Here is a 27045-nt window from a genome sequence, read left to right as displayed (position 1 = left end):
GGTGCTGCTATCGGAATAAATATCTTTTAGAATACTTAATTTATTATTTTCCTAAAAGGTAGAGATCCTGATCAAATGAAATAACACATGTGAATGACTTTTGTAAACACCAAGGCCTAATTCAAATAGCTTGTGCTATCAGTACCATATATACCCAAGATTATTAACTACAAGGCGACTTTTACAACTTCCAGTCCCCTTTGTTCTTTCCACTCCAGTTGCCTCCTTTAATAACAGACATCTGTTTATGAAACTTCTTCTCTGTTTTATTTTTATTCATTACAAGAATAGTATATTAATTGATATCTTCAGACTGGTATTGCTACACTTCAATGTTGGGGAAGCTGCAAATGTTCAAGGCCCTTAGTGCTTGCCTTCAGAAGAGAATCAATCTGAGGAATTCAGAGCTTTCCAAATGTAATCCAATCATTTTCCTTTTTTGAGACAGCTCATATTGAGGGGTGATCAGAGAGTGATTTGCTGTATTTTAACTCCTATTGCAGTGTTTGCTTTGTTATCAGTTTTTCTTCACTTTTTCCTCAAGTTTAATCGGTATACATTTTTGTAGAAGACTGCTGGATACCGATGATGAGCTCAGTGACATTCAGACTGATTCAGTCCCATTGGAAGTACGGGACTGGTTGGCTTCTACTTTTACACGGAAAATGGGGATGATGAAAAAGAAATCTGAGGAAAAGCCAAAATTTCGAAGCATCGTGCATGCTGTTCAAGCTGGAATTTTTGTGGAAAGGTAAGTGACACTGTTAGTATCTCAAGATGATAAAATTTGGAAAGCAGGAGATAAACTTACCATATCAAAGTTATGTGAGTCAAATATTTTGCTTCTTGAAGAAAACTTCAATTACAAGTGTACAAATGAACAAATGTAGGGCTTTATTACAAGCTTGCCTATAACAAAAATGTTTTATCCTGGGTTTATTATTTTTATTTCTTTTAAAATGACATAAAGACTAAAAGCAAAGACTTGACTGACCAGTGCCCTCAAATGAACCTTTGTGAGTAACTGTTTAAGAAGTTATAACACACTCATATGTTACACAACTAATTTTACCTGTAAAATGTAACACTTCAGAAAAATGAGTTCTGTACTACATACTAAAATCAAACAGGCCTTTCTCTGTATTAAAGTGAAAAGACCATCTTCTTTCCATCATGGAAGGAAAGATCCCATGAGCTTTTGAAGAGTTTTTTAACATTTCTGTCACTGAAGCAGGGAATACTTGAGGGCTCCTAGAAGCACCAAATCAAATCGCTGTAGTTTCTGATGTGAAATACATGGTTTTGTTGCTGTTGTTTTGTTTTTTGTTTTTTAGTTTATTAATTTGAGGGAGAGAAAGAGAGCATGAGCAGGGAAGGAGCAAAGAGAGAGTATGAGAGAGAGAGAGAGAGAGAGAGAGAGAGAGAGAGAGAGAGAAACCCACGCACGCTCCATGCTGCCCAGCCCCCCACGGGGGGGGGGGGTGAACAGGAGGGGGTGTGTGTGGGTCAGGGATGCTGAACCCACAAACTCATGAGATCATGACCTGAGCAGAAACCAGAGTTTGAGGCTTAACCACAAGGTGCCATCCAGGAGCCCTGTGAAATACATGTTGATGTGGCCTAATTTTATATTCATTTAGCCCTTAAGAATACAGCCTTTTTTTTTTTTTTCTATCTAGGAAACAAGATGTTCTAGAATTAAAGTTAAAGACTTGAAATAAACGTGTTACATCTGACAATTTAAAAAATTAGTCTTTAGAAATCTCTTAGATTAAAAAACAATTAAATTATATTAAATGATATATAAAAAGATGAAACATTTTTGAAACTAATAAAATTGAGGAATGGAGAATTTTTTGTCAATGTACTTAAATTTAAGAGAGACCACATCATTTTTCATCTTTTGACATCTCTACTTATTAATTTGAATGAACATTATAAACTTTAGTTTTCCTCTGTTAAAGGAACAATAGGAACACATTTGGATTTCTAAAAATGTAAATGAGAATGCATTGCAAGAAGTATTTGATGCCATTTGAAAATATAAATACAGCACATAAAGCTTGAAGTATCTTGGCTTGTGCCTATATTATATACAATAACAACCAGTCAGTGATTATTTAAATTATTTTGAGTATTTATTAACCATATCTAATTGGCTTTTATAACAGAATCTTCCATTAGTGTGGTGAGGAGATACCCACACCCCCTTACAAGATGCATAAACTGGTCCCAACTCTGCTGGGTGGGACCAGAAGTCTGCAACAGGGAGGCAGGGCTGGAGAGAAGGAATATCTATTCCCATTTAAAAAAAAAAAAACAATTTTGGAAAGTGTGTGACAGTTATTGATTCTCATTAACATCAAATCGATATTAACATCTCAATAGGAGTTCAGAAAGTCAGTGAAAGAATCACAGATAAAAGACAGTATGTGTGATTTGCTGAAAGAATATGTATTTGGTCTTTTTAAAGAAAATATTGTAGAACTTGGCAAACTAAAAAGGAGGCAAACTGTGGAGGTAAATTTCTATTCCCACCCAATAAAAGGTTAAGATTTCTGCAAAATACATTGATATCCTACATTTTCATTTTTTCCATATGCTACATAAAATATTTTACTTAGTAGGTTATAGAGATATAAAATGTACTTAAGACAACTAAACCAGCATGCAGTCTGGAGGAAATCAATATGCTACAAACACAAGGAAATGAAATCTCTTTATTACTCTTGTCGCCCCTTTAGTAGGTGCATAGAAATAATGGCATATGCTTCTCTTCAGTTTTCAAAGATAACTGTCTTCAGTTTTGAAAGTTAGAAAGACTTCCTGAGCATCCTGTCAAGTCTCCCCTCCCAAGACTCAGTGCCTTGGCAGGCCCTGGCAATTTGCTCATCCAAAAGTACCTCCAATCTACTTGCTTTTCCATCTCTACTCCTGCTATCCCAGTCTCCATTTCTGTTACCTGCCATCAGAAATGGGACAGTAGCTTTCCAGTTGGGCCTCCCTCTTCCACAAGTGCCCTTTCCAAACAAGTCAATTTTAAATATATAAATTAGTCCCTGTCACTCTTAAGCTTAAAACCATCGGTTGATTTTCCATTTCACTTAGTATTAAAAGTGACTTCTGTATCATGGATTTGCAGGTTAGCCCCCTTTTACCTTCTCACCTTATTGAATGCTACCTTTATTTTTAACTGAGTATCTGTACTGCTCTGATTTCAACCCCATGAAGATCCCTCACTCTTTCTTCCCTTGGGGCCACTTGTCCTGTTATTCCCACTACCAAAAGTGATTTTCCCCACCCTTCCCCCTTCCTGGTCCTTTCTGTCTTTTCAGAGGCCTTCCCTGAGTACTCTGTATACACTGTTCCTCACTTTCTCTACCCTAACCAGCAGTTTACCTCATAGTGCTTAGTGTTGTTTTATATATATATATGTGTGTGTGTGTGTGTGTGTGTGTGTGTGTGTGTGTGTGTATAGTTTATTTATTTTGAGAGAGAGAAAAAGAATGAATGGAGGAGGGGCAGAGAGAGAGGGAGAAAAAGAAAACCCAAGCAAGGCTCCACGTTCTACACTGAGTCCTGCTTAGGGGCTCAACCTCATGACCATGAGATCATGAGCTGAGCCTCAATCAAGATCTGATGCTTAACCGACTGAGCCACCAAGGCACCCCTGTAATCATATATTTTTATTTATTGTCCCTCTTCACTGCTCAGTAAGCCCTGTGAAAGCAGCAGATGTAGTTTTCTTATTTGCCACTGGTCTCTTACCTAACGCGGTGTCTGACATAAAGCCATTTTTATTTTGTGTGTGTTGTTTTGTTTTGTTTTGTTTAGGTTTTGAATTATATTTTGCAACTGCAGTAAAAACGTCCAAAAATAATCCACCGTATTTCCAGTTGAACTTATACCACCTGAAGGAACCTAGGAAACTCACTGTTTTTTTTCAGCTACTTCTACTATATCAGCTATTTACTCAAGTGTGAGGCAACCGTATTAAGGTTTCCCCTACATCGATTCTGATTCCAAACATCCTAATTTTTTGTCCTAATATTTTACTCCAAATTATAGGATTGGAAAGGAATAATGGGAAAGTTTCTCTGTCTCCTCAGAAAGATAATCTGCTTTGTCGTTCTTTACATTCCATGTAAGGAAAACGCGCACTGATACTCATTTCTCAACCTACTCCAGGTCTAAGGAAACAGCACCAGAATTCCCACAGAGCCCAGGGAGCCCTGAAGAACCTAAGGACTGCAGCCAACAGCACTGGCTGCAGAATAGTGAGAACAGTCACATTAATACTAATAATGGCTTTCTTGTGTTGAGTACTTATTATATTATGCTAGGCATTTACATCATTTACTCTTCACAAAAAGCTTATAATTATCCTTGTTTTACAGATGAGTGACATTAAATAGCTTTCCAAAGGTCACATAGATAGTGAGTAGCTAGTCTGTAATTGAAAGTATGTCTTCTCTTCGTTACAGCCTACTGCCTTTCTCTGCCGTCAAGTCACACCGATTAAAAGTTACTTAATTCTTCTTACTCCTGATTGTTATATTGACCTTCTTTTCCTAGTCCGTTATCCTTCTATTTCCTCTGTACCTCCATTTATTAGTAATAATGACTAGAAAAATAGAAAAGACTGGTGCCTCAAAAAAAAACCCCACAAAACAACTAAACATCATTATTGACAATAATTATTTTCTGGGTCTGTTATAGTGTAATCGCTAGTTTCCTTGCCCTGCAAGACTAGAATAATTACACCTATCTCAATAGAGTAATTAATATAAGTATTTTTATTTATAAACTGCTCTGAAATCTTCCAATAGAGATAGAGGATAAGGATAATTTTTTTTTATTATAACCAATTACCCACATTCAAAAATCATTTAGAGTCATTTAAAATAAACATAAAATGGAAATATAGAAATAAATAATGTCTCTGTAATAAAGTGGCAAAATCCTTTATCAAGAAAACCTAGGATAGATATGTATGCAAATGCAGTATTTTAATTCTGAGCTTCCAAGAAGTCAAGATTAAAAGGGGAACCATGAATTTTTAGCATTTATTATTTTATGAAAAGATAGGTTTTACATAGAAATTAAGTAATACATCTTACAGATTTTTTTTTAATTTTTTTTAACGTTTATTTATTTTTTTGGGACAGAGAGAGACAGAGCATGAACGGGGGAGGGGCAGAGAGAGAGGGAGACACAGAATCAGAAACAGGGTCCAGGCTCTGAGCCATCAGCCCAGAGCCCGACGCGGGGCTCGAACTCACGGACCGCGAGATCGTGACCTGGCTGAAGTCGGACGCCTAACCGACTGCGCCACCCAGGCGCCCCATACATCTTACAGATTTTTAATAGAAGGTATATTGAATCAAAAAGGTTAACATCTTCTGTAGTGGTTTTATGAAAGCTGCAAAACTTCCAAGTGACTATTCTTATGTTGACCTCCCTTGTTTAACTAATGATATAATCATTAAATAATTATTTTATTCAGGCATTTTGGGAGAAGTTACAACAATATAGTCTATAAATGCAGCTTTCTTATGCACTAATAATATAAAAAGGGAAATGATTAATAGTTAAATTCTTTCTTCCCAGGACTTTGTGGATGAACCATGTATCTTCCAGTTCTGAATTGAAGCCTATTGTTATTTCTACACATTGGGTATCACACTGATCCTATTCTCACATGAACCAGTGGAGGCATTTCATATATTTGGTTTATATCATTTTGGTTGCCCATTAGAAGATGGAAAAAATCCAACAAATTACTGATTAATAAAAACATTTTATTGATGCTATGAAAATAGAAATAAATTTGTTCTTTCTGCATAATTTTTCTTAAATTTTATTAAATGACAATTTGAACAGACTTAAGCAATTTTTGTCAATATGGTCTGCCTCAATATTATTAGCTTAAAAATACAAAAGCTGTATAAATTCTGATGATACTATGTATTGTCTCTTATAATTTATAATTTACATTTTATAAAAAACAAAGAAGAAAGGAATACATCAAGGCAATAATTTTAATGACATTTTAGCTTCCAGATTGAATTTTGCCACATAAATGAACACTAAACAAGAATACCCTTCTGTCATTAATATGATGACATGCCAGAATGCTTTGTTGCGTATACAAAGGACAGTCTCTTTTAATAAGATGAAGTTACAGGCAAGATGTCAATCATACTGACTTTGTAGGGTGGTTGTGCACAAATTCATTTGAACATATTCCACATTGTAGATGCTCAATAAATGGTGACCATAGTTGTCATCATTACCACAAAGGGAGCTTGTCCCTAAAAATGAAAGTTGAAAAAGTCAAAAGTAATCTTTTCCCTCATCTCTTAAAAAATAGCTGAAAACTTTGAGTAAATGAGTTTTATATATACACTTATTTTTCTCTTTCAGGATGTACAGAAAGTCCTATCACATGGTTGGTTTGGCATATCCAGAAGCTGTCATAATAACATTAAAGGTGAAATGATTTTAATTATTTTAACTTTTTCAAATAGTCATTTTTCAAATCTTAAAATGGTTGGGAGAACATGAAAATAAGGTCTTTGCTGCAGCTTATATGTTTGTATATAAGTAGTATTTTAACCATTTTCAACATGTCATGTGTTCTGAATCATGACTCATTGTAGACTTAAATGAGGATTGATTGACACCAACAAGCTATCAATGCATATGCACGTGTGTGCACACACTTATGTGCTTTCTTTTCTTCTTTGTGCTTTATTTAGGTGGATCTTGAATTCAGTTTTGAGATGGCACCAGGACTTGTCAGAATATGCATATCTTGTTATGTATATACTATGGAAAAGTTGCATGCATTAAAAAAAATATTTCAGGACAAAACTTACATGAAAGAAATTTGTTTGGAATTTTAGTTCTGAGAAAATATAAAAATATAAAATTAAGAAACAAAACAAAAGAAATTTGTCTCTCTCATCTCTGCTTTTCCTGTGGTTGAGGCCCCATTGCAGTATTAAATATGTTAGAAATAAACTTCAGAGTCAATAAACTTCAGAGTCAAAACTCTGAAGTGCTAAAAGTTTTGGATTCACTTGTCTCCACTGTGTGTGCCCATGTGAGCACTGTTCCTATTTCTAGAGGCAGTTTGTAGGCTTATTATTTAATATCTCTTATTTCTTTCTATTGTTGAATTTGGGTAGAGACATTCAACTTTGTCTCCTCTAATAGTTTCATGGTTGTTTTCCTGTATCACCCAAGAATTTAAAGGACACTGGCAACAGAATATCCTGATTTGCTTTATTTGTGATTTATTAAACTCTTTTTCTAGTTTCAATTTATATTGTTTTCTTTTGTTAATTTATTTTTAAGGGTACCCTTTGCATTTGTTTTTTTTTTTTTTTCCTCTGTTCCATATTAGACTTTCATCTTATTAACTTAAAAGGATAGTTTTTCTTGGGCACTTTTTTATGTTTATGTTTCTTTTTTTTTAATGTTTATTAATTTTTGAGAGAGAGAGAGACAGCATGAGTGGGAAAGGGGCAGAGAGAGAGGGAGACACAGAATCTGAAGCAGGCTGCAGGCTCTGTGCTGTCAGCACAGAGCCCAACATGGGGCTTGAACTCACAAACCGTGAGATCACAACCTGAGCTGAACTCGGCTGCTTAACTGACTGAGCCACCCAGGGGCCCCTGTGTTTATGTTTCTAAAGCTATAATAAAGGAGTATATAACTGAAATGTCACATTGTAGGATATTAATTACTCCTTGGATCTTGTGAGATTTTTATTTACTCAAATGTGGGCAAGAATGTTACTTATTTTTATTTTTCTTATTTTAATAACCTTTACTTAGAAACCAACACAATGTTTTAGTATGAGAGAAAGTAAACATTTTTCTAAAGTTCAGTATAGAAAAAATATATAAACTAACAGGTTGCAGAAGGAAATAGCCACCAGTAAAGAATATTTTTGTTAAATAGTTCTTATTTCCTGAGATACCTTCTTGTCTTGTTTGTTCTTAATCAAGCATCTGCAGTAGTTTATAAATGTAAATTATCATTGTTGATAAAAATCCCCCAAAGTAGAGAACTAACCTTTTACTCAGTGGGAAACCCCTAGCAGGAACTATAAATAGCAGCTTCCTAACAATCTGAACTAATTCTTCTGTGTTAGCTTTGGAATTTGATAAAAGATTTGTTGGCCTCATTTGAGCTTTACGATGGCAAAATGCCTTCTAAGACAACTTTTAGCGATTCTAAATTTACAAACAGATAAAGCAAGTGTTTGGGGATCAAATCAGGGCCAAATGTGAGGAATTTAACAAAAGCATGCAAGCAAATAAGACAAAAATATTTCATTGGTGTTTTCAAGTGATTAAAATTACCATTGGAAGCTGTTATTACTATTTTCAAAAGCAGTATTTTTAAAAGAGACTGAATACTTTTTATCAGATTCTCAGGTTTCATCATGTTATAGCACAGATAATTGGCCTCTGTAAAAATGTGTTAAATGAACAAAGTTCTAAACAATGCCAGCCCAAATTCAAAATTAATACCTAGCTTTAAGGTTGCCCGCTTACTATTCAATAGTAAACCTGTTGTGTGTATGTAAACCCACACTTTGCTAATAGTTTCTAATAATCAGAGCTGACTGTTGTATTTCTTTAAATTTTTAAAATTTCAGTGATTTGTTTAGTATTGGAGCTCCAAATTTACATTAAAACCTCCTTAGTATATAGGACTTAATATCACTTGTTACAAGTCCATTTTGTGAACACCTCTGCAGGTATTCATCCTGCAATTACCCAAAGCAAACATCAGGAGGTAGCTGTAACAGTTTGGCTTTCTCTCCCACTGGCAGTGGTTTTTTTTCCAAGGGTATGTATGTGTTTGCCTATAAGCCTGACCACTTCCCTAAAGAATCTCCTGAAATGCTGCAATTTACTCTCCTCTTCCTTCATGTCAGTCAAAAGACCCACTTCTTTTTCCTTTTCATCTGTCCTTGGAGGAAAGTGTAAATGAATCGGTCAAGGGTACAATGAGTAACAAGGTTGTATATACTCTACCTTTCTAGGGTGTTTGCATCTTAAAGGAAGACATAAAATATCAAAGCTTTAAACCAAAGTACTAACTCTTAGGGTGTAATTTCAAGCCGTGTAGAAGGTGGTGGATGGGAAAGAGAAGTTGGGGCTACTTTCCCCCATCTCCCCATTGACATCACCACATAACCCATAATTCTACCTGAAAATGAAGCCCACTCTGAGAAAGTGACTTATGGTAAGAATTTGAAGAGAGATTGAGGATAAGGTTAGTATTATAGTGTTAACAGGTTTATTACATAAAGTTTGATAACTTTGGGATTAAAGGATTAAGGAAAATCTTAACACTACATTACACATTATGGCCTTACTTTTGTGAACCCATGGATGCTAAGTGGCCCTGTCATATCAAACTCTGCAAAATATAGTCAGATGTTCTAAATTGAAATGTAACCTGCTGAATCTACAATGCTTGATCTTTTCATAGAGAGAAATAGAACTATATAATATTGCCATTTAAAGTATTTCCTCTTTTTTTTTTTACAGGATGTTGATAAATGGTCTTTTGATGTATTTGCCTTAAATGAAGCAAGTGGAGAGCACAGCCTGAAGTTTATGATTTATGAACTGTTTACCAGATATGATCTTATCAATCGTTTCAAGGTCAGAAACATGGGACAAAAGTGAAATGCTCTTAGAATTGGTTATCTGAATAAGAATGAAAAAGCAGAACATTGAGTCATTAATCAATGCATTTTTAATGTTTCTAATTAGCAGGTCACAGAACTAGGGGATGAGTTTACCACACGATATATCCATTTTCCATGACTCACTGACATGTATCCACATGGATGTCATGAGGCCATTGTAGTATCATTCCAACAAGATACCAACATCCCCCTGAATTACTCCCAGAATAGTCATGTAGAGACTGTGAGCTATGTTTTCTTAAAAAAAAAAAAAAAAAGATGCTCTTCTATGTTTCACAAACACAGAATGAATCTTTATTGGCAGCTTTTCTTAAACTGAGATGAAAGGGCTTCTAATTAACTTCATTTAGAGCCATTTAAGCAACAGATTTGATCCAGATTTCTGAGCACTCTGAAACTTGTACCCTTCAGCATTTCCAATGGAATCATGGCATTTTTAGAGCTAGAGGGTACTGGGAGGTCATTTATTTTAATCCTTTGTACTATGGATAGAAAAAACAGACTTCAATTGTAACTGGGAATTTTACCCTTTTAAGAACTAGCCTTCTGTCTTGACTCTGGAAGATATAAACATTTAAAGACCACAATATGGGTGATATTGTTAATTCATCTCTCTTAGTTAAACACATGGGTTTATAATCTTAGGATTGAAAGCTAACAGGTTAATGAAATCATTTTTCGGAACATCCTACATTTAACTACAAAAAAACTCCTGCCCACATCTGACTCACAATTGTGTTCTATCCCGAACTTTGTTGTGCTTATGTTGACTTAGTGCTACTATTTTATCAAAATATAATCATAATTGTTACTTTTCGCAGATTCCTGTTTCTTGCCTAATTTGCTTTGCAGAAGCTTTAGAAGTTGGTTACAGCAAGTACAAAAATCCTTATCACAATTTGATTCATGCAGCTGATGTCACTCAAACTGTGCATTACATAATGCTTCATACAGGTATCATGGTAAGAAAGCTTTCTTAACTGAAGTTTGTTAGTTTGTAACATCAAATTCCTTTTCTCCATTTTGCCATTGTCCCTCTAATACCCATAAAAGTATTATAAGAAGTAATCTTTTGTATTTTTTAGGGTTAGTGAGTATTCATAATATACATTATCCAAAAAAATATTTTAACTCAATGATAAAAAGATACCCAGAGGCAAATGTAAATATACCGCAAATTTGCCAAAATTTGGACTCTAGAACATTTTGTTTATAAATTGTTTTCCCATTGGAATCACCCAAAAAAAGTGACCTAGATAAAAAGTCTTTGGGATAAAAGCTAGTTACAGTTCTCTTCTCTCACATTACCATGTTCTCCCAAGCTGACTTCAGTGGATTTTTCTCTTTTACTTGCATTGCTAATTATGGTGAAATCTTAATAGGGCTTCTGGAAATTATTTATGTGAATTTTTCCACATTCTCCTTCCTTTTCTTTGCATCTGAATGAATCAATGAATAAGTAAATAAATAATCCAGCAGTGCAATCCTGGGACAACAGTGAGTTCGTGTTAGGAACTCTGGCACTGCTTGGAATTTCGGAAATGTATCAGAGTTTAGGGTGACTCCCAGAAATGAAAAGGAAGGAATGACTCTTCTAAAAATCCCACACTGACATGGGTTCAAAGAGATATAGTCCCTGTGAGTACCTTTTTGATTGCTTAGGTGTCAGCCTACGCTGAAGCAGTGCCATAAAGTGCATGTACGTAGAATGTTCCACCAAACCCCATAGTGTGCACTTCCTACCTATTTTGATTTCAGAAGTCACACCTGTTCTTTTGGGTCATTGGCACTCAGATCTATGTAACTAATGCTCTTTGGGGCCAAAAGATCCTCAATACCTCATCTTTCCACACCAGAGACTATTCTTAACCTGGTCCCAAGCAAAGTCCCTAGGGCCACAGTATGTTGTGCTGAAGATATTGAAAACTTATGACAGTTACATAATTATTATATTTTATTATATACAGGAAATTCTAATAACAATTTTATTTTTTCCTAAGAAACTATAGTATGTTGCTTACTATATATACCATCCACTTGCTGTGATTCATCCAATAGTGTCTCATATGATGACTAAAGAAATTGTCTTCTCCACTTTTTCATCTTTCTTTTCCTCCAAAATATCACAGATCTATAAATGCCTTGGGCTCAGATCCTATTCCTAAGCCATGTTTCAATTATCTGTTGCTCTAAAACAAACTACTCTAAAATTTACTGGCTTCAAACAACAATTTATCAATATCTCTCAAGGGTCTAGTTAGAAAGGTCCCAACTAGCAGGTTCTCACTGTGGTCTCTCATGGGCTTACAATCAGCTAGCAAGTATGGCTGAAGATATCTAAGGACATCACTGGGAAAGACATCCATGGTGGCTCAGTCACCGGCTGGCAGTTGATAATGGCTAATGGTTGGAGCTCAGCTGTCTTTTTTTTTTTTTAATTTTTAGGTATTTATTTATTTAGTTATTTATGTAGCAAGGGGGAGGGAGGAGCAGAGAGAGAGAGAAAGAGACAGAATCCCAAGCAAGCTCCACACTGTCAGTGCAGAGCCTGAGGCAGGGCTCGAACTTAAAAACCATGAGATCATGACCTGAGCTGAGATTAAGAGTTGGATGCTTAATCAACTGAGCCACCCAGGCACCCCTTAGCTGGGCTTTTCATAAAGGATTTTCTTGGAATATTACTACCAATTCAAGAGAAATATGCATTCTACAACAATATTGCAAAGTAATATATCCTGCTTTGGAGTTAAATCCTATTTGGGTGAGGCAGAAATCTCAAAAACCCTAACTGATACAGTAGCATGACCTTCTCATGACCTTATTGAAGGCTGAACTTACATGTATTGTCAACCTCATACCTTGGGTTTTCCTGTTGTAAGGTATAGGTATGGGCGTCACAGACTTAAGGTATAAACATGCCCATTGGCTGAGATCAAATGCAGCCATGTCTGGACTTGCTTGGTCCTGGGTTGAAGTTTACTCACTCTTCTTTCTAGGAGTCTGATTTGGCATGGAAAGGGATGGAGTTGAAGTTAACAATAATAAGTAGAAAATAAAGCATTCAAAGATAGAGTTTTAAAATATTATAAGCTTTTAAAAAGTAGCATATGTAACCTTCTTTATAACTGTTTCTAGTATGTGCACTCACACACGCACACACACACACACACGCACACACACACACACACGCAAATTCTTTTAAAGTTCCTTTGGTTCTAATAAGACTTCATCATCACAGCTGTTTTTTGAACTCTTTGCCTCCTGACAGCTGCAAATGCTGTTCTACTTGAAAAAGTTGCTTCACTACCTTCCTGGTTAGAGCTGCTTACTGTTTCCTTTCTAAGGCCTTGGTCTTGAATCTGATAGCCAGATGGTTTTCAAGTGTGGCATTTCCTCTTTCCTGAGTTCTGTGGCTTTGAAAAAGTTAACTCAAAAACATAACATGTAAGTGGTACCCTGAAATGGAAACTGAAGTGATTCAGTTTTTTCAGAACTTAATGGAATGGAAAAGTAAAGCCTTCAGTCTAATAAAATATCTACTTTAATTATGACATGCAGTGAGAAGATATATGCCATTTTATGCTGGGAGGTAACCAAAATTTCATCATTTAAAAATGTTTCTGCATGGGGCGCCTGGGTGGCGCAGTCGGTTAAGCGTCCGACTTCAGCCAGGTCACGATCTCGCGGTCCGTGAGTTCGAGCCCCGTGCCGGGCTCTGGGCTGATGGCTCAGAGCCTGGAGCCTGTTTCCGATTCTGTGTCTCCCTCTCTCTCTGCCCCTCCCCTGTTCATGCTCTGTCTCTCTCTGTCCCAAAAATAAATAAACGTTGAAAAAAAATTTTTTTTAAATAAAATAAAATAAAAATGTTTCTGCTTAAGTATATTTTATTTTCGCTATCAGTGTAAAGGGAGCTAAATAAAAGTCTCCTATTTTAGCCTCAGAATCTCTGTTCTGAAATGAAATCTCTGTTTGAAGAAATGAAGGATGCTGTATTATTGGTAAATAGAGAAATTCAAATCCACAATGGAACTTTTTCCTCGGAATTGTGAGGAGGACTTTTTCCTGGATATACCAAGCCACTCCAACTTCTCCAGAATACTGGACAAAGCTGGTCCAGCCCGGCAGGACTCCTAGAAGTTGACATTAGTGAAGATCACATAGTCACTCTTTGAGAGGACCGTAACTTACCAGTCATAAACATAACTTCACTCTACTTTAGCAGGTTTTGTTGGAGGAACTTGTTTCTGATTTATTCATCCTTCAGCAAAAATGTGTTAGTGGGCTCTTTAATCATCCATTAGTTTGGCCATTACAAAAACAGCCTAGTGGAAGATTGTCACTGTTGTCCAAGATCAGGAAGATACATTTAAACTACAGAGAGTAATGAGAAATTTTATGATAGATGCTAAGATGAAAGGCAAAATGAATTACGAATTTATTGACAGTGTTGCCCAAACTACATTTCACTGCCAGCTTTATAGCTTTGGGAAAGTTACTGAAGTCACTGACTTCAGTATTTTAGTTGATGTCCTGCTGTTTCAGGACAGTCTTATCTGTGTGACATTTATGGAGCACTCCAGTGGCAGCCCCAAATTGTCAGGTGACTCACACAGCCTGTCACCTGCAAAGTGTTCTAAGGACCAGTGCCTGAAGGGGATTGTGATGAAGCCAGTGTCCTTCAGTTTGTTAATGTCAGATGGGATACTCTTGGCTTGGGAGTAGACACTGCAGAGAGATTGGATGTCGGTACAGCCTCTGTCTCTTTCTATCCTTTATCACTTAGTTAACTTGTAGTTCTGTGCCAAGGTGACAGGGGTGTGTGGTAGCTCAATCCATTTGCTAAAGAGCAAATTCCTTCACCAAGTGCTACCAAGCCACCTTCAAATATCTCATTGAATTTCAAATCATCTGAGGTCTTGAAAGGAACACTTGTATTTAAGGGCTCCTGGCACTGTGTTCTAACATTAAGAGTAGAAGAAAGAAAGATGATGTGCGATCTATTTCCTTTGGCAGTTGCAGTCTACTGACCACACCCAGAAATAGACCCCCACACTCTGGAATGACTCAGTGGTTCTCCAATCAGTCTACAGAAAACGTACCACTCTGTCTGTGTTCTACAAACGGTGTGGGAATTCTGTTTTTACAAACGGCTTCCCAGACAGCAATATTTGGAAGAGTGGAATGGGTACAGGCTTTCAAGGCAATCAGACATAGGTGTGAAATCCTGCTCTACCACTATGCTTGCTCACTCGCTCTCTACCTTGGTTTTCTTGTCATTAATATGTGGTTAATAATACTGACCACCAGTGAAGAGTCAATGATATCATATATGTAAAGCACCTAACCTAGTTCCTGACACATAATGGGTATTAACACACACCCTCACGTCGATAACAATTATTAACTTATTTTTATTATATATTACTTTATGTGTATTATGTATTAATATTATTATAACACTCACTTTCTATACTGGGTAAGTTATAGCAAACTATGTCATCCTAGTCAAAGGGATAGAGAAAAAGTACCCAACCCAATAATTTAAAGAGTTATTAATTATGCTCTTTTAGACACACCAGGAACTAATAGGTCAATGTGATTTTCTGACCTGAAATTCTCCCAACCTTACACATACACACACACACACACACTGAAAACTTGAGGTATGAAAATTTACATCATAAGTCTTAGAGCTTTATTAGCTTCTACCCATCAATATACCCAGTTAAATTATCTAGAAATTCTGCTTTTGAAACCTTAGAAGAATGTGTTCTGCATATTACCTCCCTCAAGTAACAAATGCTGTTGTCATCCATGGAAGGCATATTTTGATCTCTGGAAGGAACAGAAACTTTGAAATCAGATTTGGGGGTGAATTCCTGCTCTTCCACTTGATAGCGATGTGGCCTTTGGCAGGTTGATTCAATTCTTTAGGATTCAGCTTTGTTTGCTGCCAGATGAAGGTAAAAATACTTACCTCATAAATGGAAAATAGGATGGTTATACAAATTAGAGACCATATAACTAAAATGTCCAGTTAATGTTAGTTTCTTCTTTCTTTCTGTCATCATTGTGCGAACTGTTGATAGCGGTCAGTATCTCCCTATGATTTAATTTGAGGACTTCTCATTTTTAGAGTTAGTCTCCCTGAGCATTCCTCTATGCAAAGTGCAAACTGTAGTTTAGATGAAGCACAGTGTCTGCACTGCTCATGACTCATCGTTTTTACCCTTTATGCCTGTCCGTGGGGAATCAGAAGAGTATAGGTTACGTATGGATCACTATGCTAGTTGGGAAGAGTGATAGGATTCAGTCTCATTCTCTCTGGCGTGTCCTCTTGCATCATTTACAAAATCTATGAATTTAAGCTTTCATTTTCTGAGTTAGAATTCTCATTTGGCACCAGTGTAAAATGAATTAACAACCAAGGAGCTAAAAATTCAGCCCCAAATTCTACTTTTGCTAATGCAGAATAGATGTGCTTTTAAATTGAGTGTGAGGGTTCAGCATTTCTCTCTTTCCAAACCATTTTATAATTTAAAATTATTTATTAGGGCTATAATGTGGCAATAAATAAGAGAGATTCATGGAAGAAGTACTATTTATGGGAAGCAGAGAATAATGAGACTAAAAACAGGAAATAAGTATAATCAATTTTGACAGCTAGGAAGATAATAATTTTAAATACTTATGAGATAATCTATAATTAAAATTTATCTCTGCTGCCCTAATTGTATTTTTGTATAATTGCAACTTCATATTCTATGTTATTATAGATATTGAATGTTACTTTTTTAAAATCACAGTTAAATATATAAATCTTAAATATAATCAATAGGAAATACTTAAGAAAACAGGTGACTTTTTTTCTAGGAATAATTTTTTTTATAAAACAATGGGTTTCTGGGGGCTCAAGAACTGGTTTAACTTTAGTTGCTTGCTATTCATTTCATGGTGTTTAATTCCACAGTCTCGCTGGGGACATTGGAGGCTCAGTCTTACTTCAGTTTATAATACAGCCCATTCTTCCTTTTAATGACTCACAATTAAATGCACCCATAAACACAGAATAGCTAGCTATATCAACTCCCTTTGGTTCTGAAAATCATTTCTGCTCCAGTCATCCAGCTGTGAGACTATTTATTCTTGAATTGCAATCACTAAAGATATGTTAGCTCACTATTATTTCCCAGACTCAATGCCTTCTGCAGTGCATTTAAGGTAATAAGTTCAGGAAAATGGCATCTGTTCTGTATTTTACTATATGACAAGATTTGTGAAAAAGCACAGCGAATACATTAACTTAAAACTTCTTTTAAAATTCCACAGGGAATGATCACTAATTCTATTTTCATGAGAGCTCTGGCTGAGAGGGTAAATAACTTGTTTGCCTAATGATCGACAAAGATTTAAAACCAGCAATTGTCTGATTCCACAATCTCTTTCAACTATTCCTTACTACCTCCTTCTAATGCAAAACTGGTGAAATTCAAGTCAACAGACAAATATTAAGTTCCTACTATGTGCCAATTACCATGATAGGTTATGTGAAGGGGAGCAAAGATTAATAAGATGATGCCTTTGTCAATTATGAAATTCAACAGTTGTCACCTCTCATTCCTGAGTCATGGACCTACAATGGCTCCCTCTTGCATTTTATACAAAATCCAAATTCATCAGCTCTAATCAAAGTAGTCTATCAACTCTTCCCATAAGCTGCACTCTCTTTCCATTCTCATTCCACTTGACTTTCCAACACAATTGGCAATTCGCCTTTCATATCAGCCTCTACACTCTCATTCTGCATTTGCTCTATTTAGAATCTCTCTGTTCCTAACACTGCATTTAGATACTAATCTTTGTCCATCCTTCTTTCAACATCACTGCCATCAAATAGACATTCAATCTGCTCTTTGATTGTACTTCAAACTGTGATCTTTTATCAAGTATGCATGTAGTTTACATTATATTTTTCTGTTGCTTTGTACAATTTAATTGTTTCAAGTATATGGAATGAGACTACTAAGAGCAAGCTCCATATCATTTGGATCCTCCATTACTACCATCAAGTACCACCTACTGGTGGTTCTATCCAATAGAACTATCTGTGATGATAGGAACACTGCACTGTTCCATCTGGTAACTACTTGCTACATGTGACTATGAAGCAGCTAAAATTTGGTTTCTGTGACTGGGAAAATGAGCTTAATTTTATTTAATTATATTTATTTTCAGTTTAAGTGGTCACATGTGGTTACCATAATAGAGGAGTAAAACTGTTATGTTAAATGTCAGTGATGAATAAACTATCAAATTACCAAAGTAGGCTTATAATAGCAGAGAAATTTGTTAAACCATCCAATGGATAACAGAACGATCAATCTATATTGAAGCAGGTGGTCTGGATTTTATATGAAACATTTATTCTCTCTTTTATTACTAACTTATATGCACAGTCAAGAGTATGTGTGCTATGAAGAGCAAATTTAGTAAATTCTTAGAAACGCTTCCAGATTTTTAAATATAAAAACAAAGTTCAGTTTCTCTAATGAGAAAAGTGAATATTTTCAACTCTTAGGAAATTTCCTGATAGAAGAGTCTTCTACAAAAGTTGAGCTAAAAACATTTCAATGATATATGGGCTATATGTTAAAAATTACTAAACTAAAAGAAATCACTAAACTATAATTGATTTCATGAGAACCCAAATTGCTAATTTTAATTAGCAACAAACCCCTTTGAATTCAAAAACCTAGTGAGGGTTCACCTTTTAAATCATAGAAAATTACTCCTTTTCTGATTAGCAAGGAACATTATAGTGTCTCTTTTTGAATTTACAAGCCATGAAACAATCATTGACTTCATGAAGCATCCATTATGCAATTAATGTATGTGAAATAAGGGGAAAAAGTATTTTAAGATCAATAAAAATAATTTAATATATTTATACGACTACTTATACTAGATGCACTGAAAAATCTCTTTTGTAGGAATACAAGATGGCTGTACTTTCTAAATACCATGGTATCTTTCTTTAATTTACTAGCACTGGCTCACTGAACTGGAAATTTTAGCAATGGTCTTTGCTGCTGCCATTCATGATTATGAGCATACAGGAACCACAAACAACTTTCACATTCAGACTAGGTAAGTTATATAAAGTATTAACTTTTAATTAAAACTTGAAATTTATTTTCCACATATTACTTATTTTTAAGAAAATTTAAAAATAACAGTGAATATGTCTAATAAGAATAGTTTTAATAGATTTTAGCAAAATTACTTAAGCTAACAAACGATTATTATTTATCAAGAAAATTGTACAAATATTTGGTGACATATTTAGCAATTTAGAGAATGTAAAAATGTGTCATACAACTTCTTTCTTCCCAGAATTAATATTCTGAACTATCACATAAGTCAGACATCTGCTCACTGAGACAAATCTTACAACATATTGTTTAAGGCATCAGTTTAGTATCATTATGTATTTGAAAGTAATAAAATTGTACTTCTGAAAAAAATCAAGGAAACTGTATTTCCAGGTTAGCGTGAAGTTCTAAGCTTAAAATAATTAGAAAATGATATTTTTTAGTGATGGTAATAATGGCAGTTATTAGAATCAAAATACCAGAGTGGAGATATATTTGTCATCACAAAATCACAGATTGGGTGGTTTAAATAACAGAAATTTTCTCACAGTTTTGGAGTCTAGAAGTCCAAGAAATGTCAGCAGGTTTGGTTTCTGCTGAAACCCCTCTCGTTGGCTTGCAGATGGCTGCTCTTTCACTGTTTTCACATGGCTTTTTTTCTGTGGGTACACATTCCTGGTATCTCTTTCTCTTCCTATAAGAAAAATACCGCCATATTGGTTAGGCCTCACCCTTATGACCTCATTTAACTTTAATTACCTCTTTAAAAGCCTATCTCCATATACAGTCCCATTCTAAGGTACAAAGGGTGAGTACATCAACATAAGGATTTGGGAGGGAAATAATTCAGTTCGTAACAGAAAAGTGCTCTCTGCTCTTTTGGTTGCACAGAGATCTCAGTGCCTGGGAGGCAGAACGTGTCTAGGACCCATCATGATCCAATTCGCTTTCTATACATTGGATCCTGAAATTTCTCTGTCTTTTACTAGTCAAATATGCTTGAGATGGAGATGTACATTGACAGACTGATGTTTCTCTGGAACTACTGTAGACCTGTCTATTCTTGTTGAGGGAAAATTAAATTTATTTTTTACTTTTTCATTTTTTAAATTAATAGACTTTATTTCTTAGAGCAGCTTTAGATTCTCAGAAAAACTGAAAAGTACATAGTTTCCATGTACTCTTTCCCCACCCTACAGCTTCCCCTATTGTTAACATCTTGCATCAGTATGGTACATTTGTTATAATTAATGAAATATTATTTGTAATTATTATTCACTAAAAGTCCATAGTACATATTCTGGCGTAGTCTTTGTGCTATATATCGCTCATTTCTTTTCACTGGTGAACAACAAACATTACATTGTATGCATGTGGCAAAGGTTCTCTCCTTATTCACCAATTGACAGATATCTTGGTTACTTCCAGATTTTTGAATAAAGGTTATAAATAAAGAGGCTATAAACATTTATGTGCAGGTTTTTGTGTGGTCTGTTCATTTGTTTTTTAATAGCAATATTGTTAACACCTGATTTTGCAGCTATAGGAAATTATTTTTCAATGTGGGGAGCATAGGAACATTTTATTGAAATATTAGACATTTTTAGTGCCTCAAGTGACTTAGTGACAGAAAGCCACATTATGGATCATGTGGTCAAAGTCTCACAACCTAAGCAGAGAAAAAAAACCTGAAGAAGTGAAATGATCTATCTATGTACACATAGTCAGCTGATGGCAGTAGCAGAATTCAGAAGCTGAGAAGAGGGATACTCTCAATCTAGCTTCTTCCTACAACTCTGATCCCATGGCCAGAGGCAGATGCATGATAGTTCCAGTCTTCTATAGCCTGAAATGGGATGGGCTTAGAAAACGTGATCCCTTGATGGAGACAGAGGGAGAGTTGAAATACAGTGAAATATTGAAGAAGGCATTCTGTGTAAACCCAGAGTCCCTAAGATTGGCAGAACAAGAAGGGAAAAAAGAGACATTGAGGTCAGGTCATGTGGAAGGGGGTGTTAATAACCTACACATTTGGAGAGTGGAGAGAGTTGTTCCATTTTTGTGCTGAACATCAGAGCAAAGGTAGACTGTGCAGATCATTTTTTCTTGTCAAAGACTCTTCCACATCCCCTGAATCCATAATGAGTGAGATTTTAATTAAAGATAGCTCATTACTGAACTGAGCCCTGTATAGGGCAATAGTTTTAGGAGAAAAGGAGCGAGAGATTTGTTACCAATGAACACTTCTTGTTTCTACTTTGAAAAGTGAAGGCAATGGACTGGCTTTCTCCAGCAGCAGTGTCAGGCTGTCTCTTCTAGCTTTCTCCTTTACCATCCATTTACAACTGGAGGAAGAGTCCTAACTTACTTATACTTTGGACTGCAGAGAAGGATAAGGAAATGGAGAAAAAGAAGGAGGTGGTGGAAGAGAAGGAAGAAGGGAAGGAGAAGAAGAAAAAGAGTAAAGGAAGAGGAGAGGGAGGAGGAAGAAGAATTCTTTTCTCCCCCCAATTTTATATTAAGAAATTGTATATAAAGGAGAGAAAAGGTCTAGTATTTTGTTTATTTTGTTATAAATTGCCTATCAGGATCAATTTAAAGGATTAATTATACAAGAACTTGAAAATTCTATGAATAAAAAGTTGTAATGACCACAAATCTAACAATATAGTGTGCTTTTAAAACTCTATTGCCTTTATATTATGTCCAAGAAAAAATAAGGTCTTATGTTACTAATATCAATAATTCTATTGTATTTTATATTATTCATTTTTACTTGAATTTAAAATGCTTTTCTAATTTGGAAAACTCTATACTGGGTAATGAAAAGTGAAAAATAATTTAGAACATAGTGCAGTGCTAAATTTGAGTTCAATACACACATTAAAATACATGAAATCCTTGAAAGTGTAAATAAATAAAAATAATTTTTTTGTGAAAATACTGAGCTACATGTTACTATGGATACTGAATGTTGCTTAGAGTTGTTCTTTTCTTAGCAGTCAAAGACCATCTCAAACATTAAGACAGTGCTGTATTCTCAAAATCCTGTTGATTTATGAGACAAAATCATAATCGTTTCTTACAATTAAATCTGGTTCAAAAATACATTTTTGCTTAATGCTGAAAGTAGAAGACAGTATTACTTGGAGCTATATCATGTAATAACACTGTCATGGCTAGATTTGAGGCCATATGACACAAATGATATGAGATTTACAAGTCAGTTTTTCCCATAATCTGAGTGAAATTCTAGAGATTGGAAACATATATTTAATTATCTTTTAAATAAGGATTGCAGGTGTACTTTTCTGTATTTTGAGTTATGATTATCGGTTAAGGAATTTTTAGGCCATGGTTGAAATTAAAACTATTTTGAAGTTATGTACTAGTAGCTAATTACATATGTTTTTCTACTTCTATGATAGTCTAGAAACAGAAGATACGTAATTGTTCTTCTTAATAGGTCATTTTCCCTATGCTGGATTAACCATTAAGCTTGGTTTATCTGGTAGATTATTAGATACAAATCTCGAATAGGTAGCTTACAACAAAAACCAGGTTTCTTTAGTTCTTTCTTTTATGTATCCTCACCTTTTTTTTTTTTTTTTTTTGGTAAACATTCAGTGGTGAGTGCTATAATCAGTACTACTGACTGAAAAGCCTAAAACAAACAGTAAGTCTTAGTGAGGCTTAGTAAGACAAAAGTATATCCCTACCAGAAGGAATGAAAAATGAAGAATCTGGGCATTGGGGAAAGTGGAGGCAAAGTTGTACAGGTTTTAGATTGACTTTCCTTTTGCTATTTTTGCTGCCTACTTCCAACTTGCCAACTTATATACATGGATTTGCCATTTTAATTCATTGAACATAGTGGTTCTGCTTCCATTCCACACTTGCAAAATGATCTGGCAACCTAAGAAGATAGAGGAATAAGCAACCAGAGCTCCATTATACAGATGTGAGAATGCTTGGAATATTTCAAACTTTATGCTAGGATACTAACTTCAACAATGCAACTTGAAATAGTTTATTTGATCAAGTGATAAGATAAAATTATGTGAAAATATGGACAGGTGAAAAACAAAAGAAAACTTCTCTTGATGAATTCATTATTTTAAAATGTTCATTATAAATTGGTGGTGAAACATACATTTTGTTTAAAAAATGATTTTCTCAGTTAATTTAATGCTATGGGATCAAAATATTCAAATTGAATTGCAACATTATATGGGAGAAAAAAAAACTAGAATCATAAATAGATCAAATGATTTATATTATCCCCTCCATCCTCCATCCCCCACCCAAAGTAATTTTAGTCCAAGCTAATAGGAAATAGTGGGTAATCAACTATCTGGAATGGGTTGATTCATCAACAGAGGGTTGATTCATTCAGATTGAATGAAGATGTCAAGTAATTTTTTTCCCTTTGTTTGGCATATCTAAATTAAATCACAGGTATCTGGATTACAAATTTAAAGGAAAAGGCATAATATATTCAAACTATGATAATTAAAAGGAAACGAAACACTATAACCAAGTGGGATTTAGTCCCCAGCTTAACATTCAAAAATCAGTTAAGGTAATCATCATATCAACATGCTAAAGAACAAAAACACATGATGATATCAAGATGCAGAAAAGGCATTTGACAAAATCCAACACCATTCATGATAAAAATGCTCAGTAAACTAGGAATATAGGAGACTTTCCTCAACTTGATGAAGAATGTCTACAAAAACTTGACAACTAATAGCACACTTCACAGTGAGACACTTGAAGTTTTTCCACTAAGATCAGGAACAAGGCAAGGATGTTCCTTCTCACTACTTTTTTTTTTTAATATCACAGTGGAAGTCCTACTTAATGCAATAAGATAAGAAAAGGAAACAAAAGGTATAGAGATTGGGAAAGATGGCATAAAACTGTCTTTGTTCACAAGTGACATGATAGTTTATATAGAAAATCCAAAAGAATTGATGAAAAAACTTATAGAACTAACAAGCAATTACAGAAACTTTGCAGGATATAGGGTTAACACACAAAATTCAGCTATTTTCCTGTATACCAGCAATGAACAAGTGGAATTTGAAATTAAAATCACAATATCATTTATATTAACATCAAAAAATTGAAATTCCAAACAAATGAAATACTTAGGTGTAAATCTAACAAAATATGGATAAGATATATACCAGGAAAACTATAAAACCTGATGACAGAATTCAAAGAAGAACTAAATCAATGGAGAGATATTCCATGTTCATGGTAGGAAAATTCAGTATTGTCAAGATGTCAGTTCTTCTCAATTTGATCTACAGATTCAATGCAATACCAAACTCCCAGAAAGTTATTTTGTGAATATTGACAAACAGAGTTAAAGTTTATATGGAAAGGCAAAAGAACCAGAATAGCCAATACGTTACTTAGGGAGAAGAACAACGTTGGAGAATTGACACTATCTAACTTCAAGACTCACTACAAAGCTACAGTAGTCAAGATAGTGTGGTAATGGTAAAAGAATAGACAAATAGATCAATGGAACAGAAGAAAGAGCCCAGAAATACACACACATAAATATAGTCAACTCATGTTTGATAAAGGAGTAAAGGCAGTGCAATAACCCAAAGATAGTCTGTTCAACAAATGGATCTGAAACTACTGAACATGCAAAGAAAAAAAAAAAAAATCTGGACAGAGATCTTCGCCTCACAATAACTCAAAATGGGTGATAGACCTAAATGTAAAATGCAAAATATAAAACTCTTAGAAGTTAACATGAGAGAAAACCTAGATGATCTTGGATGTGGCAGTGACTTTTTAAGTACAACACTAAAGGCAAAATTCATGAAAGAAATGATTAATAATCTGGAATTCATTAAAATTAAAACCTTATGCTCTGGAAAAGACAATATCAAGATAATTAAGAGACCATCCACGAAGTGGGAGAAATTATTTGCAAAAGATACATCTGATAAGATACTGTCATGCAAAATACAAGAACCCTTTAAACTCTACAATAATAAATTACCTGACTTAAAAATGTGCCTTAACAGATGCCTCACCAAAGAAGATATACAGATGGAAATTAGCATATAAAAAGGGGCTCCACATTGTATGTCATCAGGGAAATGCAAATTAAAACAATGAGCTATCACTACACATCTATTAGAGTGGCTATAATCTGGAACACTGATGACACCAATTGTTGGTGAGGATGTGGAGCAACTGGAACTCTCATGCATTGCTAGTGGGAACGCAAAATGGTACAGCCACTTAGGAAGACCCTTTGGCAGTTTCTTACAAAACTAAACATATTCTTACCATTCAAGCCAGCAATTACACTCTTTCATATTTACCCAAAGGAGTTGAAAAATTATGTCCACACAACCTGAACAAGGAATTTATAGTAGGTTTATCCATAATGGCCCAAACTTGGAAGCAACTGAGATATCCTTGAGGATAGAATAGGTGAAAGGATAAATTTTGATAGATCCAGACAATAGAATATTATTCAGTTTTCAAAAGAATTGAGTTATGAAAAGACATGGAGGAATCTTATACGCATAATACTAAGTGCAAGAAGCCAGTCTAAAAAGGCTACATACTATATGACTTTAAATATATGACATTAGGAAAAGGCAAAACTATGGAGACAATAAGATTAGTGGTTGCCAGGGGTTATGGGCATGGGAGGGAAGAACAGACAAAGCAGAGAGGATTTCTATGGCAGTGAAAATACTCTGTATAATGTCATAAGTGTGGATGCATGTCATTGTACATTTGTCCAAAGTCACAGAATGTGCAACACCAAGAGTGAATACTAATGTAAACTATGGACTTTGTTAATAACAATGCTCAATGTAGACCTACCAGTTATAACAAATGTACCACTCTGGTGGGGGCTGTTAATAATGGGGGGAGGATGTTACACATGTTTGAGCTGAAGGGGTATATTGCAAATCTCTGTACCTTCTGCTAAATTTTTCTGTCAATCTATAACTGCTCTAAAAAAATAAGATTTATTTTTTTAAGTTATCATACAATTAAATTACTTTCATCAATTTGGATGTTGAATTAGAGAATTTTTACTGATGAGATAGATATCTTGTGACTTGAGTATTCTTATTCAACACTCATGAAATTTAAAGAATCCTGTACTTTACATTTTGTTTTTAATTCTCAGGTCAGATGTTGCCCTTTTATATAATGATCGCTCAGTCCTTGAGAATCACCATGTGAGTGCAGCTTATCGGCTTATGCAAGAAGAAGAAATGAATGTTTTGATAAATTTATCCAAAGATGACTGGAGGTGAGTTTCAGAGGAAGCCTAGAGAAAATTTAATTTCAGGAAACAGTTAAGTGATGTGATTTAAAGTGAAGAAAATGGATGAAAATCAATCTTTTATTCATGTTATAAAAATTCCCTTTGACTAGATGACTCTAAGAAGGATTAGTACCTAGAAGACTTCCAGGAGCCAGTCTCTGCTGGTGGAAGTTAAACTACTTTCCAGGCTAATTCAACATCTGTTTGCATCATAGCCAACCCATAAGACCACATACCACACAACAAATACTTCCAGAGAGTAATTATGTACTCTCTTGAATGGAGCTCTGCTTAATTATACCAATATGTGGTCCTAAATAAATTCAAAATTGTAGTGTAATATGGATTCCTTCCTATATTATTTTTCTATATGTGGAGTTTAGCTTTTTTTTAAAAAAAAATTCATTGTTTGAAGGAAAAAATTACAAACATAATATAGTAAAATGACCCAGATGCAGAGGGAAATCTTTCCTTTTCTTCAGGGCATCCATCTGCTTAAGATAAACAAACAACAACAACAACAAAAAACATTCATGGATTGGTGATACTTGTTGCCATGTAGGGGGAGATAACAAGATGTACCCCTACTGCTCAGAGTAACTTTTCCTCCTTCTTCTATCTTTGGTCATCATCAACACCTTCATTTGACTGTAAGGCTGCTGGTTTTAGCAAATAAAGATAAAGGGTGTCCGGTTAAGTATGAATTTCTGATAAACATCGAGATATTTAGTGCAAATATGTCTGTATGTCCCTACTATTCAGTGAGACCTACTTATTTTTTTAAAAGCCTTATCTTTAACAAAGATTTTGTTAAAAGTTAGTGAGCT

General features: G+C 34.8%; 1 protein-coding gene across 9 annotated transcripts in view; it reads left to right on the top strand.

Moving 5' to 3' along the window:
- The window catches only part of PDE1A (phosphodiesterase 1A), a 331722-nt gene that overhangs the window by 255205 nt on the left and 49472 nt on the right, over positions 1 to 27045 (top strand). For all 9 annotated transcript variants that reach the window (XM_040475566.1, XM_040475565.1, XM_040475567.1 and 6 more), the window contains 6 exons: positions 569 to 751; positions 6427 to 6493; positions 9576 to 9692; positions 10561 to 10701; positions 18786 to 18886; positions 26078 to 26203. In XM_040475566.1, coding sequence (XP_040331500.1) covers positions 569 to 751; positions 6427 to 6493; positions 9576 to 9692; positions 10561 to 10701; positions 18786 to 18886; positions 26078 to 26203 — 735 coding nt within the window. The remainder of the gene's footprint in view (positions 1 to 568; positions 752 to 6426; positions 6494 to 9575; positions 9693 to 10560; positions 10702 to 18785; positions 18887 to 26077; positions 26204 to 27045) is intronic.

The sequence above is a fragment of the Herpailurus yagouaroundi genome, unplaced genomic scaffold (genome assembly GCF_014898765.1).
Source record: "Herpailurus yagouaroundi ecotype Mexico unplaced genomic scaffold, PumYag 140, whole genome shotgun sequence".
NCBI lineage: Eukaryota > Metazoa > Chordata > Mammalia > Carnivora > Felidae > Herpailurus > Herpailurus yagouaroundi.
Note: the sequence above shows the minus strand (reverse complement) of the source record. Positions and strands in the feature narration are given on the sequence as shown.